Here is a 12,598-nt window from a genome sequence, read left to right on the forward strand (position 1 = left end):
GTGGGGGGGAAGGCCCCCACTTCTGCTCTATGGCTTGGTGTTGAGTGGGAAGAAGAGGGAAGGCAAACAGGGTGGCAGGAGAAGAGGAAAGTGCAAAAGGCATAGTTGCAATTCTAGCCTGCAACCTCCTTTTCTTTTTTTTACTATCATGCTTGTTCATCTTCCTCATAAGATTTTGCAGGCTAGTAACTTGTTGGGGCTTGGTAACAATGCTGGTTTAATCTTAACCATGCCTTGTTCCTTGCATAACTTTATATATGCGAAGTTAGCACATGCCTCTTCTTTCAAGGAAAATAACACAGGAGGGTGGATTTCATAAAGGTACTAAAACGCAGCACACAACCATTTGACGCAAGCAACTTCCTGGCTGTATGTTGTCTGACTGGTGTTTCCAAAAGCTTCTGCCCCTTAGCACAAGCACAAAAAGTCCAAGGCAGCAGCACTTAAAGTACTGTAACTAAAATATACAGATAAGAAGATCCATTGATTTAAAAGTTTCTCAATCAACTTTTCTGTTAGGAATACTAAGAAATGACATAAAAAAGAAGTATGAGAAGTTGTTTTTATATGCAGTAACAGTGGCAAGAATTTTGGTGGCACAAAAATGGAAACAAGAAGAAATCCCGACGAAAGAAGAATGGAGAATGAAGTTGATGGAATACGCAGAATTAGACAAACTAACAGGGAGAATTTGGAACCAGCGAGACCAGAGATTTACCGAGGACTGGAATAAATTTACAGAGTATATTAAAAAATATATGTGAAGGTCAATTAACGTTTGTAGGTTTTCAAGAAGCTCTGTGATAATAAGGGAAAGAAATATTGTTTTATAATAATTGTTAAGATTAATTTGGTCAAAAAAACCAACAACAAAACAATACAGATACAAGAAATGTGAACAATTGTGAAAACATGAAAATTTCCAGATAGACTGAAGGAAGTCTGAAAGTGGAAATATTAGAATTGGATGTATATTTCAAATGGAATGGTTTTTTTTATTGTTATATTTGAAACTTTATAAATAATTAAAAAAAAAAAAAAGAAGATCCATTGATTTTGATCTAACAAGGCAGTTTCCTCCAGACTAAAATCCCAAAGGGTGAATCCTTCTGCTATACCACTGTACAATCACAGAAACTGGGTAGGTAGAAGAGTTTGGATTTGATATCCCGCTTTATCACTACCCGAAGGAGTCTCAAAGCGGCTAACAATCTCCTTTCCCTTCCTCCCCCACAAAAAACACTCTGTGAGGTGAGTGAAGTTGAGACACTTCAAAGAAGTGTGACTAGCCCAAGGTCACCCAGCAGCTGCATGTGGAGGAGCGGAGACGCAAACCCGGTTCCCCAGATTACGAGTCTACCGCTCTTAACCACTACACCACACTGTAGTATACACTGTAGCATACACTGGTATGCTGCCTCGTATTTTGAGAATCTCAGCATTTATTCTCACAGGTTTCTGTAGCTTAAGGCATGAAGGCAGAAAGAATGTGCAAGTTATACTGGCAGGAGGGTGAGTGGGAGTACCCAGAAACACTGAACTCTCTGCTTAGCAGATGATGAGTACAGCATCCAGTCTTGCTCAATTTAGCCAGCATGTTTTTTGTCCAAGTTTCATTTCTTAAGTAATTCATCTATTAAAGTAATGGCTTAATAGACACCGTGCAAAAACATTGTTTATTGCTACTGGAAGGGGCTCACACTTCTTTGTGTGCCTCAGGAGCATTGAAGAAGAGAAGGTTTGGAACTTTTCACTTCTGTTTTAGATTAACTGCAGCTTGCTGAAGCATCCAAACCTAGACAAACTGTGGGCAGGCTTAACTATGACTTGTTGAAACAAGTCTGCTCCAAAGCACAGTTCATTGCGTTGGCTTGCTTCAGCAAGCCATAGTTAAGATTAACCCAGCCATGCTATGAAGCACCCAGAAGTTACTAGTCTGCAAAATCTTACAAGAAGCAGGCAAGTGTAGGAAGGGCTCCTCTTTACTTGCCAAGACAGCTCAGATACTTACCGTATTTTTCGCACCATAGGACGCAGTTTTTCCGTCTTAAAAACTAAGGGGAAATGTGTGTGCGTCCTATGGAGCGAATGCAGGCTCCCTGGCTTCAGCGATAGCAAGGCAAAGCCTCCGAAGCCTGCGCTCCGGAGGCTTCCCATTGCTTCCGCTGAAGCCAGGAGAGTCTGCTCTTTGAGGCTGGCGGGGGGAAAAGCAGCGCTTCCCCCATCGCCAGCCCCAGACGATGGGGGGCAGCAGGAAGGCGCGCGACGCCTTCCCGCTACTCTCCAACCCTCCTGTGGGCTTTTGCGGGAGATGGGGGAATTCCCCCACCTCCCGCAAAAGCAGGCAAAAGCCGCACGCTCTTTAAAGAGGCTCCGTGGCTTCTGCTGGCTTTTCTAGGAGGTGGGGGAATTCCCCCACCTCGCAGAAAAGCCTGCAAGAGCCGCGCAGCCTTTAAAGAGTGCTCAGCTCTTGGGGGCTTTTCCCCAAGGAGGGAGAAGGGACTGACTGGCTGAGTCAGTCCCTTCTCCCTCCTGCGGGCTTTTGCGGGAGATGGGGGAATTCCCCCACCTCCCGCAAAAGCAGGCAAAAGCCGTGCGCTCTTTAAAGGGGCTGCGCGGCTTTGCTGGCTTTTCTAGGAGGTGGGGGGATTCCCCCACCTCGCAGAAAAGCCTGCAAGAGCCGCGCAGCCTTTACAGAGCGCGCAGCTCTTGGGGGCTTTTCCCCAAGGAGGGAGAAGGGACTGACTGGCTGAGTCAGTCCCTTCTCCCTCCTGCGGGCTTTTGCGGGAGATGGGGGAATTCCCCCACCTCCCGCAAAAGCAGGCAAAAGCCGTGCGCTCTTTAAAGGGGCTGCGCGGCTTTGCTGGCTTTTCTAGGAGGTGGGGGGATTCCCCCACCTCGCAGAAAAGCCTGCAAGAGCCGCGCAGCCTTTACAGAGCGCGCAGCTCTTGGGGGCTTTTCCCCAAGGAGGGAGAAGGGATTGACTGGCCGAGTCAGTACCTTCTCCCTCCTGCGGGCTTTTGCGGGAGATGGGGGAATTCCGGCACCTCCCGCAAAAGCAGGGAGAAGGTCTTGGAGTAGCGCACAGGCTGCGTGCAGCCTGTCCACTGCTCCCAGAGCTGGGGGGGGGAATCATATTTTTTCCTTGATTTCCCCCCCTGAAAACTAGGTGCGTCCTATGGTCCGGTGCGTCCAATCGTGCGAAAAATACGGTACCTAGATAGTGACTCAGTGGTGCTGTAGCATGAACACATCCACCCCACCATACACCTGAAGTAGTATTATGTGGACTCCCTCCCTGGAGGCCCGTATGCATGATGGCCTGATTTGTATAGCCTTTTCAACCAATTTCAAGTGGAAAGAATTGCTAATTAGGTCAGTGCACAGTGCCTCTGGATAGAGCATTCCTCAATCACATTGCATTATGTGCATGATATAGTGGAAGGGAACTATCTAGGGACTTTCAAGGAGGAAGGGCAACAGCTCAGTGGTAGTGTAAGTGCTTTGCATGCTGAAGGTCTCATCTCCAGATAGGGTTGGCAATGTTCCCCATCTGAAACCCTGGGGAGTCACTGCCAGTCAGTTTAGACAATACTGAGCTTGATGGGACAATGTTTAGATCTGTAATAATAATAATAATAATAATAATAATAATAATTCTTATTTATACCCCGCCCTCCCCAGCCAAGGCTGGGCTCAGGGCGGCTAACAAGCAATAATAAAAACAAGTTGAATGAATACAACTTAAAAACAAGATTAAAATACAACATTAAAATATTGAGACATTAAAATATTAAAATGCAGCCTCATCACAGGAGGAGAAAGGGAAAAGAAAAAAGAAAGAGGGGGATGGAATCAAATTGGCTCCAAGCCAAATGCCAGGCGGAAAGAAATCAGATCCTGCAGGGCCCTGGTTTCATGAGGCAGAGCTTTCTACCAGGCCGGAGCCAGAGTTGAAAAGGCCCTGGCTCTGGTTGAAGCTAATCTAACTTCCTTAGGACCTGGGACTACTAAGGTGTTGCCATTTATGGACCTTGAGGCTCTCCGTGGGGCATACCAGGAGAGCAGCTTCCTTCATTCTTACATTGCGCTTTACATATTTTAAGTGTTTATGCAAGACCACATACAATTACCTTTCAAGAGCTGTGGATATTTTGTGTGGACCAAGTTGGTGAGGTCTCCCCCATCGTCAAGAATCATGTTCAAGGGCTGCCCATCCTTAAAATAGAGGGTCTGCTCAATGCACCATATGTATTCCTCATCTGTTTCCCCCTTCCAAGCAAACACTAGGTACAAGTCAAAACAGAGAGGCAATTAAAACACAGAGGTAATTAAACAGAAAGGTAATTAAAAGACTTAAGAAGTCAGCTACACTCAAATGAATGCAGTTTCAAGAGCTAAATGAAAAGATGTGCTATCATGATATCAGCAATCTTCCCTTGAAGCAACAAGAAACTCATCTCTGCATAAACAGCTGGAAATAAAAATAATTACATCTGAACAGGGAAGCAGAGTTTACCGCTTAATCATGCACATTAAAGACCTTAATCAGAATCCATCAGTTTCTTATACATTCACACGCTGGTGCTCTTCATGCCATACTGTCACAGAGCAACAGAAAGACAGGTCCATGCCCTGAGTAGCTTGCAATCTAAATTGACATTGTGGAGGCAACAGAGAGGGGGGCAGTACGTATACTTAAATTTCATAAACACTTACTTAGGTGTAGCATCAGCAGGTATGAAGATTAAGGCTTCATGGGAAAAGGTGTGGTTTGGAGGAAGGGTTTGAAGGAGGTGGGGGCAGATTGGCTGTGTTATCTTCAACTAAAGAAGATCTCAGCTTTTCCATGAAAATGATGTACAGAGTTATTGAGCATTGTTGACATCCCTTTGGCTTTCCTCACTCCACACGTCAACTCTTAAGACTCACACTTCTGCAGGCAGAGTGCTCATCCTCCAAAATACATGCCTTGACATCTTCCAGACTAGCAGCCATGCCTAAGCCTGTTGCAGCTAACACAACAAAAGTCTTGCAGCAACTTGAAAACTAAACAATTGTATTGTGGCCTTACAACTTCTTATGGACTAGAGTCTGGTTCACCAACTTATGCTGCAATGAATTTGCTAGTTTTGGTGTGATGCCTAGATGCATGTTTCCACATTTTGAGGCCTATAATGAAGCCCATAGGATGCATAATCAGCAGGTTAGATCCCAGACTAAGACACGTTTTATCCCAATTTAAACCTGTGAGACTTAAGTCATTACTAAGTTACAATACAATCCTAACCATGTTTACTTGAAGGTTTCATTGAGATCAGTAGGGTTTATTTCCTAGAAAGTGTGTTAAGGATTGTAGCCTTAAGCAACCAAATTAGAATTGGGGAGGATCATAATTTAAAATAAAAATAAAAATAAAAGCTGCACCTACTACTGAATAGGGAGCAACTAGATATCTGGAATTTCTCCATTTCTCATAAGTCTCCATCTAGGATAGAGGATTGTACCTCTCTTGGTTGTATAGAAGAGGCCATTTGGACAAGTGAAGTTTGACACTCTCTTGCAAGAGTAAGCAAAGATGCACCTGCTGAAATTCCCAAGATATCCTTAAATACGTTAATGTGTTCTTATTGTCCAACATGCAGCACTAGCAAACAGCAGACCACTTTACCTAAGGCCCTATCCAGTAACAGATATCAGCAGTTAAGTAGACTTCATACAATGAGATCAAAGAGGGAGAAGGGTTCTTACTATATATTCAAGCAAATAGTCAGGATGCTGGACTCCTTAACAGAATGTTCAATCTTCAAAGCCACAATACTGCATCGTCAAGAGTAACATACTCCTTAGGGTAAGCTTTCTCTACTTAGAGAGCTACCTTTATCCTGCAGCTTATAACCTACATCAGGGGTCAGCAACCAAAGGCCCATGGGCCACAAGCCCATGTTTAACTGGCCCATGGACCCCCGCCACCCGCTCAGAGCGGGAACCGCCTTCCAAGACGCTGGCCGGCTTCCCATTGGCTGCGCACGTCTCCTCCACGCTGGAAGGAGCACAGGAAATAGCGCTTGCGCACACTCTGGCCCACCGCAGCGTCTGCAGGACCGTGAACTGGCCCAAGTCACAAAACCTTTGCTGACCCCTGACCTACATCAAGAGTGAGGAACATTTTTCACCGCTAGAGATGCATTTCCTTCTGAGCAACCTTCCAAGAACCACTTGCCAGTGGTAGGCAGGGCAACAGTGGGGAAGCAATGAGTGTAAATTTTACCTTTGTACAGTAGGCTAGTTTCTACAGACACACACACACACCACCTCTGTCCTCCATTATCAGAGTCCAAGATGCACTCCAGCCAGGCAAAACACTTGGGGGTTGAATTGGGTCAGTGAGGGGTGTAGCAGTGGGGAGAGTTCTTAGGGCCAGTTGGAGAGGCCCCAAGGGCCACATTTGGTTCCTGGGCTGCAGATTCCCTACCCCGACCTATGTTTTCATTCTTTTTGATGAACTATAAGCAGCAGCCTGCTTAGCCGTTTCTCACCAACAGTTTTTCTTTGCTAGGATGATACACCAAAAGAATTTTGCCTTGTCAGCACTGCATTCAGAATGAGAAATCACTCTCAGGCTCATTTCTTCTGCTCTGGTGCTAGCCTGGCAAATTCACCCCTCTACGCTACATTCTTCATTGGTCATTGGGCTGGACCGAGCAAAAGAAACAGACAAGAGTTAAAGTGTTATCAAAGCAACATATTACCAGGAACCCCGGTTTTGGCAATAGCTGCAGCAGCATGATCCTGGGTGGAGAAAATATTGCAGCTGGACCACTGCACCTGCAAAAGAAATCAAAATATATCCAGAAACCATAAGGGATTTTCCCCTACCTTCCTCTACAGAGATAACAAAGCAAGTCCAAACCCTTTTTACTTCCCTGTTGCATGTTTCGTTTAAAAGGCAAAACAGTTTAAAGAAACAGGAAACAATTATTTACAAATTAAGGCTTAATCAGATTTGGGAACCATTACCCGTATCAAAAGAAAACCTTTCTAAAATGCATTTGCTAAATATCAGGATGTAACTGAAGTTTTGAATAGAGCTAACTTACAATGTTACAATGTGGATGTCCCCCCTCCCCTTTCAAGGTCCAATCAAGATTTTATTAACCCGATATGAAATTGAATTCTATGTCCTTTTTTGGATTTGCTTCTTCTTGGGTTGAGTGGGCAGTCAACAACATGATAGCAATGCTGGGAAGTTGGCATCTAAATATACCTCTGCGCAAACTGGGTTGCAGGTGAACGGAATTCTCGATCACATGCAATCCCCCCGCAAACTGGCATTCAAAGTCAAACTCATAGCAGACCTATTGGAATCAATGACCACAACGTCTTCAATTTCAATGTGTCTAATGACTAATGCTGGCTCTCAGCCTACACTTCAGGTGGGGAGAAAATCTATTCTTACCACTGCTAGAATTACGCCAGAAAAACAATGGCAAGTCTAAATCCCTATAGCCAGTGCTGCTGCTCTAATGAGGTACTCCCCAATGTGCTTCCTCAGTGCCAACTATGACTGCTCTGAAGCATGATCAGGAGCAAACTCCAAGTGTTAAATATTGCCTAGCTCAGCCTTGCCTAACCTGGTGCCCTCCAGTTGTCATACTCCAACTTTCACTCACCCCAGCCAGCATGGCCTATCGCCAAGAATGATGGGAACTGCAGCCAATCAACATCTAGAGGCTGCCAGATTGGTCCACCTGTTTTTTTGTTTAACAAATAGCCACGCAGAAGAAGACCAAGCGGGATTGGAGCTGCAGGAGGGGCAAAGTTTTTTTTTTAAAACACCCACACGCCACAGTACTGATCTGGCTCTTGCACTGGCTATTTATTCAACAGCTACACAACTCCAACTATACTTTGACTCTTAATGGCTAACCATACCTACAAAAGACCTGTGTTCAGAGTCTGTGGCTTTACTTAAACGTGATGCATGAAAATGCTCCATTTGGTATGGGTCAGTAGTCCTCTTTACTAAGGGAAACACAAGTTAATTTTTTTCCTTTTTCAGAACAAGTTCACATTTTAGTGTTTCGTTTTTTATTCTGCCACTTCTCTTAAAAATATTGAACAAACACTGTCTGGGCCATTTTGTTCCACTTTAGCCAACAACAATGAGGTTCCTTCTTTCTCTCTTTTCCTTAAAGGAGGAATCCAAAACATGCTTACCTCCGCACCCAGCGCCACCAGAGTTTCAATCAGAATTGCAGTCTGAACAGTCATGTGTAGGCAACCAGCAATCCGAGCACCTTTCAGTGGCTTTGCTGCAGAGTACATCTCCCGCATCTTCATCAACCCTGGCATCTCATTCTCAGCAATTTCAAGGGCCTTGCGACCCCATTCTGCAAGGCTGATGTCAGCTATAAGCATAAGGAGCAACAGGTGGTTGGAACAGGCATTCATGAAACTGTAGTTCATTCAGGTTCTCTACTAACAGCAGCAGCAGCAGCACAACTGCTATGAAGCTATCAAGAGAGACATTTGGCAGCAGCTGGGAGAGAGGAGCAGTAGTCTTCATTTTCTCTTGAAACCTTTTGGTTAAGACCTTATGCATACACAGTGTTATACTATGCTAAGAGATTTATTCAATTCTACCTCCGTTTTACAAAATAAAAAATAAAAAATCATATACAGGTAATCCGATTTAGGTGTAATGTTCTCCAAGTTACAAGAAACCATCATTTCCAGGCAATTTCTTCTGTAAAGTCTTTGAAGCAAGGTGCTTCTGGAATAAGGGCCGAGGGAGAAGCATTCCATGGAACTGCAACATTCTGCAAGGAATACATTTAAGACTGAGGGCATTTGTCAGCTCTAAAAGAACTAAGAGCAAGATAAACCCCAACCATAAGTTCTTTGCAACTAAATATAGCTTTCATTTTCCAAACATTGATACATTAAACCTTTATGACACAGCACCACTTAGCTTGTATTACACCACATGCTAATCTTGCAGAAAATACAGGAAAACTCATTTGCCAAGCACTTAGATCTTTAAAAATCTTTTTTAAAAAGAAGGGGACAGCCAGCCAACAGAGCTCAGGTGCCTACATGATCCAAACAAGTGCACTGCAAGTAAAATCTCATAAAGTTACCCCACATATTTCTTTTCTGCAGAGATCTTGAGTGCACATCTACTTCCTTTGGTTCTGTCTACTGTCCAAGTTCAAGGTATCCTGCCTGTTGTCTTTGTAGAGGCACCTGCCTGGCTATTGTTGAAAACAGAATACTAGCTAGAAGGACCTCTGATCTGGATCTAGTAAAGCTGCAGACCTGGGAAGAAGCCCCACTGGAATCAGTGGGACTGAGTTCTAAGGAGACATAAAAGATAAAGGGACCCCTGACCATTAGGTCCAGTCGCAGACGACTCTGGGGTTGGGGCACTCATCTCGCTTTATTGGCCGAGGGAGCCAGCGTGCAGTTTCCAGGTCATGTGGCCAGCATGACTAAGCCGCTTCTGGCGAACCAGAGCAGCACATGGAAACGCTGTTTACCTTCCTGCCGGAGCGGTACCTATTTATCTACTTGCACTGGTATGCTTTCGAACTGCTAGGTTGGCAGGCGCAGGGACTGAGCAAGGGGAGCTCACCCCGTCGCAGGGATTTGAACCACCGACCTTCTGATCAGCAAGCCCTAGTCTCAGTGGTCTAACCCACAGCACCACCCGCAAACCCCCTAAGTAGACATAGTAGTCTTAAAAGAATGTGCATGGCAATGTCAACTTTTCCTCCTGCAGAACTCAAGGGCGTCACAGCACCCTATAAATTTGACAACATTAGCAAGTTGCTGCATCAGATGCTAGAGCGAAAAGACTATAACAAAAAAAAACCAAACAACCCATGGTAGGGCAAGCACACTTTGCAGTGATTTCTAGTAACTATAATTCGGTAAGTAGAATTGGCAACCATAAGCCAAGACTTCACCAAGCTGGGCACTCAAATGTTAAGGAAACAAAGGTTTAAGTAGGTGGTGAGGGTCGGGGGAGGCAGCAGACACATTTCAGCCCCACTATGATCTGCGACTTTGACCCATCCCACGGGGCACTATTTCATCACAACATATCAAAGAACCTTAGGCAGGATTTGGCACTGTTAATACCTTTGTTGTCTTCTGAAAGCACATACTAGTATTTCATTAACCTAAATAGGTCTTTCATTAACCTAAATAATTTTGTCTTCTCAGCAGCATTTGCTGCCCTTTGTAGTTCAGAGGCTTCTGTCTGTGCCCGTTTCTGCTAGACCAAGCCACAAAACCAAAGGCCAAAAACAGTGGGGTCCTGACTGATCGGAAGGTTGGCAGTTCGAATCCCCGCAATGGAGTGAGCTCCCATTGCTCTGTCCCAGCTTTTGCCAACCTAGCAGTTCAAAAGCATACCAATGCAAGTGTGGCGGGAAGGTTAACGGCATTTCCGTGCACTCTGGCTTCCGTCACAGTGTTCTGTTGCAACAGAAGCGGTTTAATCATGCTGGCCACATGTCCTGGAAAACTGTCTGTGGACAAACTCTGGCTCCCTAGGCCTGAAGCGAGATGAGCGCCGCACCCCTTAGTCGGCTTTTGTCTGGACTTAACCGTCCGGGGTCCTTTACCTTTTACCTTACCTGACTACATTGTGTGTCATAATCTTATGAGAGACTCTTGTGGGAATCAACTCAGAAAAGACTGACAAATGTTGCATCAGGTAAATTATATGAAGCCTTTGAAGTGGCAGAGAAACAAAAGTGCTGATGCAAACCGCTTAATGGGTAACTGGGATGCCAGCATTAACCTTGAATAGAACTGAGGTGTCTTGTTTCCCCCCCTGCCCTATTCAAACTTCAGATACTTCAATACTTGAATGGAAAATAGAGAAAGGGCAGTTTTAAGAGCTTCACGGTGTAAGTTAGCTAACTTTAGCACACGTCAGGTTCTTGTAACTGAGTAGCAAGATCTTTTGGGGACCCGCTACAGTGAATCCCAGTGATTTGCATGGTGAAACAGAGATTTTTTCCACATTTTCTCAGTACATCAATAGCTTCATTTTTCAGTTCTCATTTAAGCACATGACAGGTTTTCTGCCTGTCAATCATTGTTTCAGATGTCTTCAGATCATACACTAAGCATCTCTAGAAGAGGCCAAGATGGGGAAAGCCCAAACTAAAAATATAAAGAAATATTGGAGGGGGGCGTGTCTTCTTAACGTATATCAGAGCCTGATATTCTGACGTAGTCACACTATTGCACAACTTTCCCTTTAAGCCTCTGCCCTAGTTTTAAGCTCCTTCTGCAAAGGTAGCAGATTATGACGTTGCGAAACATTTTATTGTACGCGACTGGAGAAACGGGGTGGGTTTTTTCCCCATTTCCAAAAATCCCTTCTATCTCTGACGGATCTACCCACGTATTTCAAAATAGCCAGGCTTCTCTCTAAGCAGGGGCGATTCATAGAAACCTGCAGCGTGCTTAACGCAGGGAAGCAGCCGCGACGGCTTGACAGCATGGTCCCCGAGAGCATTCTGGGAAATGCAGTTCTCGCGGCTCCACAACCACGAAACAAACCTTCTGCCGAATGATCAGAGGGACTACATTTCCCAGAAGCAGACCTTTCGCCTGAGCCCACATGGAGTTTGCTCCGAAATTACACGCTAGCCTAGCTAAGCCAAAGTCCATTTTGGACTACGGGAAGGAGAGAGAAAATAAGCCCTCCCTGCACACCAGAACTGGGCTAGGGGGGACATTTAGCATCACCATTATTAATATTTGCAAATTCTACTTTTTTAAAAAAATGGTTGCGGGAGTGGAGCGAGAACAATGAAAACGGTGCAAAAAAATTCATTTGCCTATAAAACATCACGACGAAAACAAGAGAGAGGGGGAAACATGGTAGAAAGGGCACCATTCCAGGCCCAGCCACCCCCGATGAAAATCGGGAGCACGCTGGTTTGCTCGATCGCTCGCTCTCTGCAGGCCTTAAGCAGAGAGAGCAATCAAAACCCACAAAAACATGCAACGAGTCTCCCTTACCAACTTTGTAGGGCAGCTTGTCGGACATGCTGGCGCTTCTGCGGCTGGAGGGGCGCGGGAGCGAGAGGCGAGAGGCGGCGAGAAGCCACTGGCGGCAAAATGCAGGCTTTAAATAGACTCGCCCAGGTTGACAAATGTACGAGGCCGCCTCCACCAATCCCCTTGTAGGGCACGGAGGGGGCGCGGCCTCGCCGTGCGCAGAGGAACAGGAAGCGCGCGGCGGCGGTTCGCCGGGCCTTGGATGGGGGATTCCGCGCCGGTGGGCGGAGGGAGAGGGGAACGGCTCTTGCGCCTCCGCGTCCTGGGGTTTCAGCTGTGCTTTTATTTCGGGGTGCCTCTCCTCCTAGGGCATAGGCACATAGCTGTCAACTTTTCCCTTTACTCGCGAGGAATCCTATTCGGAATAAGGGAATTTCCCTTAAAAAAAGGGAAACGTTGACAGCTATGCATAGGGAGCCTCCAGATTTCAGAGGTCGAGAAAGGGATTTTCCGAGGTAGCCGCGGTGAGAAGCAGGAGAGTAGATCCAGGGATAGAGGAAACGAAATGGAC

At 45.5% G+C, this 12,598-nt stretch overlaps 1 protein-coding gene and 1 long non-coding RNA gene across 2 annotated transcripts in view; both read right to left on the reverse strand.

Moving 5' to 3' along the window:
• Positions 1-12,207, reverse strand: part of AHCY (adenosylhomocysteinase) — a 30,011-nt gene extending 17,804 nt beyond the window's left edge. The window contains exons 1-4 of the mRNA XM_028734893.2: positions 12,049-12,207; positions 8,221-8,411; positions 6,753-6,828; positions 4,134-4,286 (exon numbers count right to left, since the gene is read on the reverse strand). Of these exons, the coding sequence (XP_028590726.1) occupies positions 4,134-4,286; positions 6,753-6,828; positions 8,221-8,411; positions 12,049-12,076 (448 nt within the window). The 5' untranslated portion in view covers positions 12,077-12,207. The remainder of the gene's footprint in view (positions 1-4,133; positions 4,287-6,752; positions 6,829-8,220; positions 8,412-12,048) is intronic.
• On the reverse strand, positions 2,485-4,127 carry LOC144327833 (uncharacterized). Its single transcript, XR_013392992.1, has 2 exons — positions 3,001-4,127; positions 2,485-2,955 (listed from the first exon to the last, which is right to left on the reverse strand). It is a non-coding gene; the product is annotated as an uncharacterized LOC144327833 (long non-coding RNA).
• Positions 12,208-12,598: the final 391 nt, after the last annotated feature.

Source organism: Podarcis muralis, chromosome 5 (assembly GCF_964188315.1).
Source record: "Podarcis muralis chromosome 5, rPodMur119.hap1.1, whole genome shotgun sequence".
Classification (NCBI taxonomy): Eukaryota; Metazoa; Chordata; class Lepidosauria; order Squamata; family Lacertidae; genus Podarcis; species Podarcis muralis.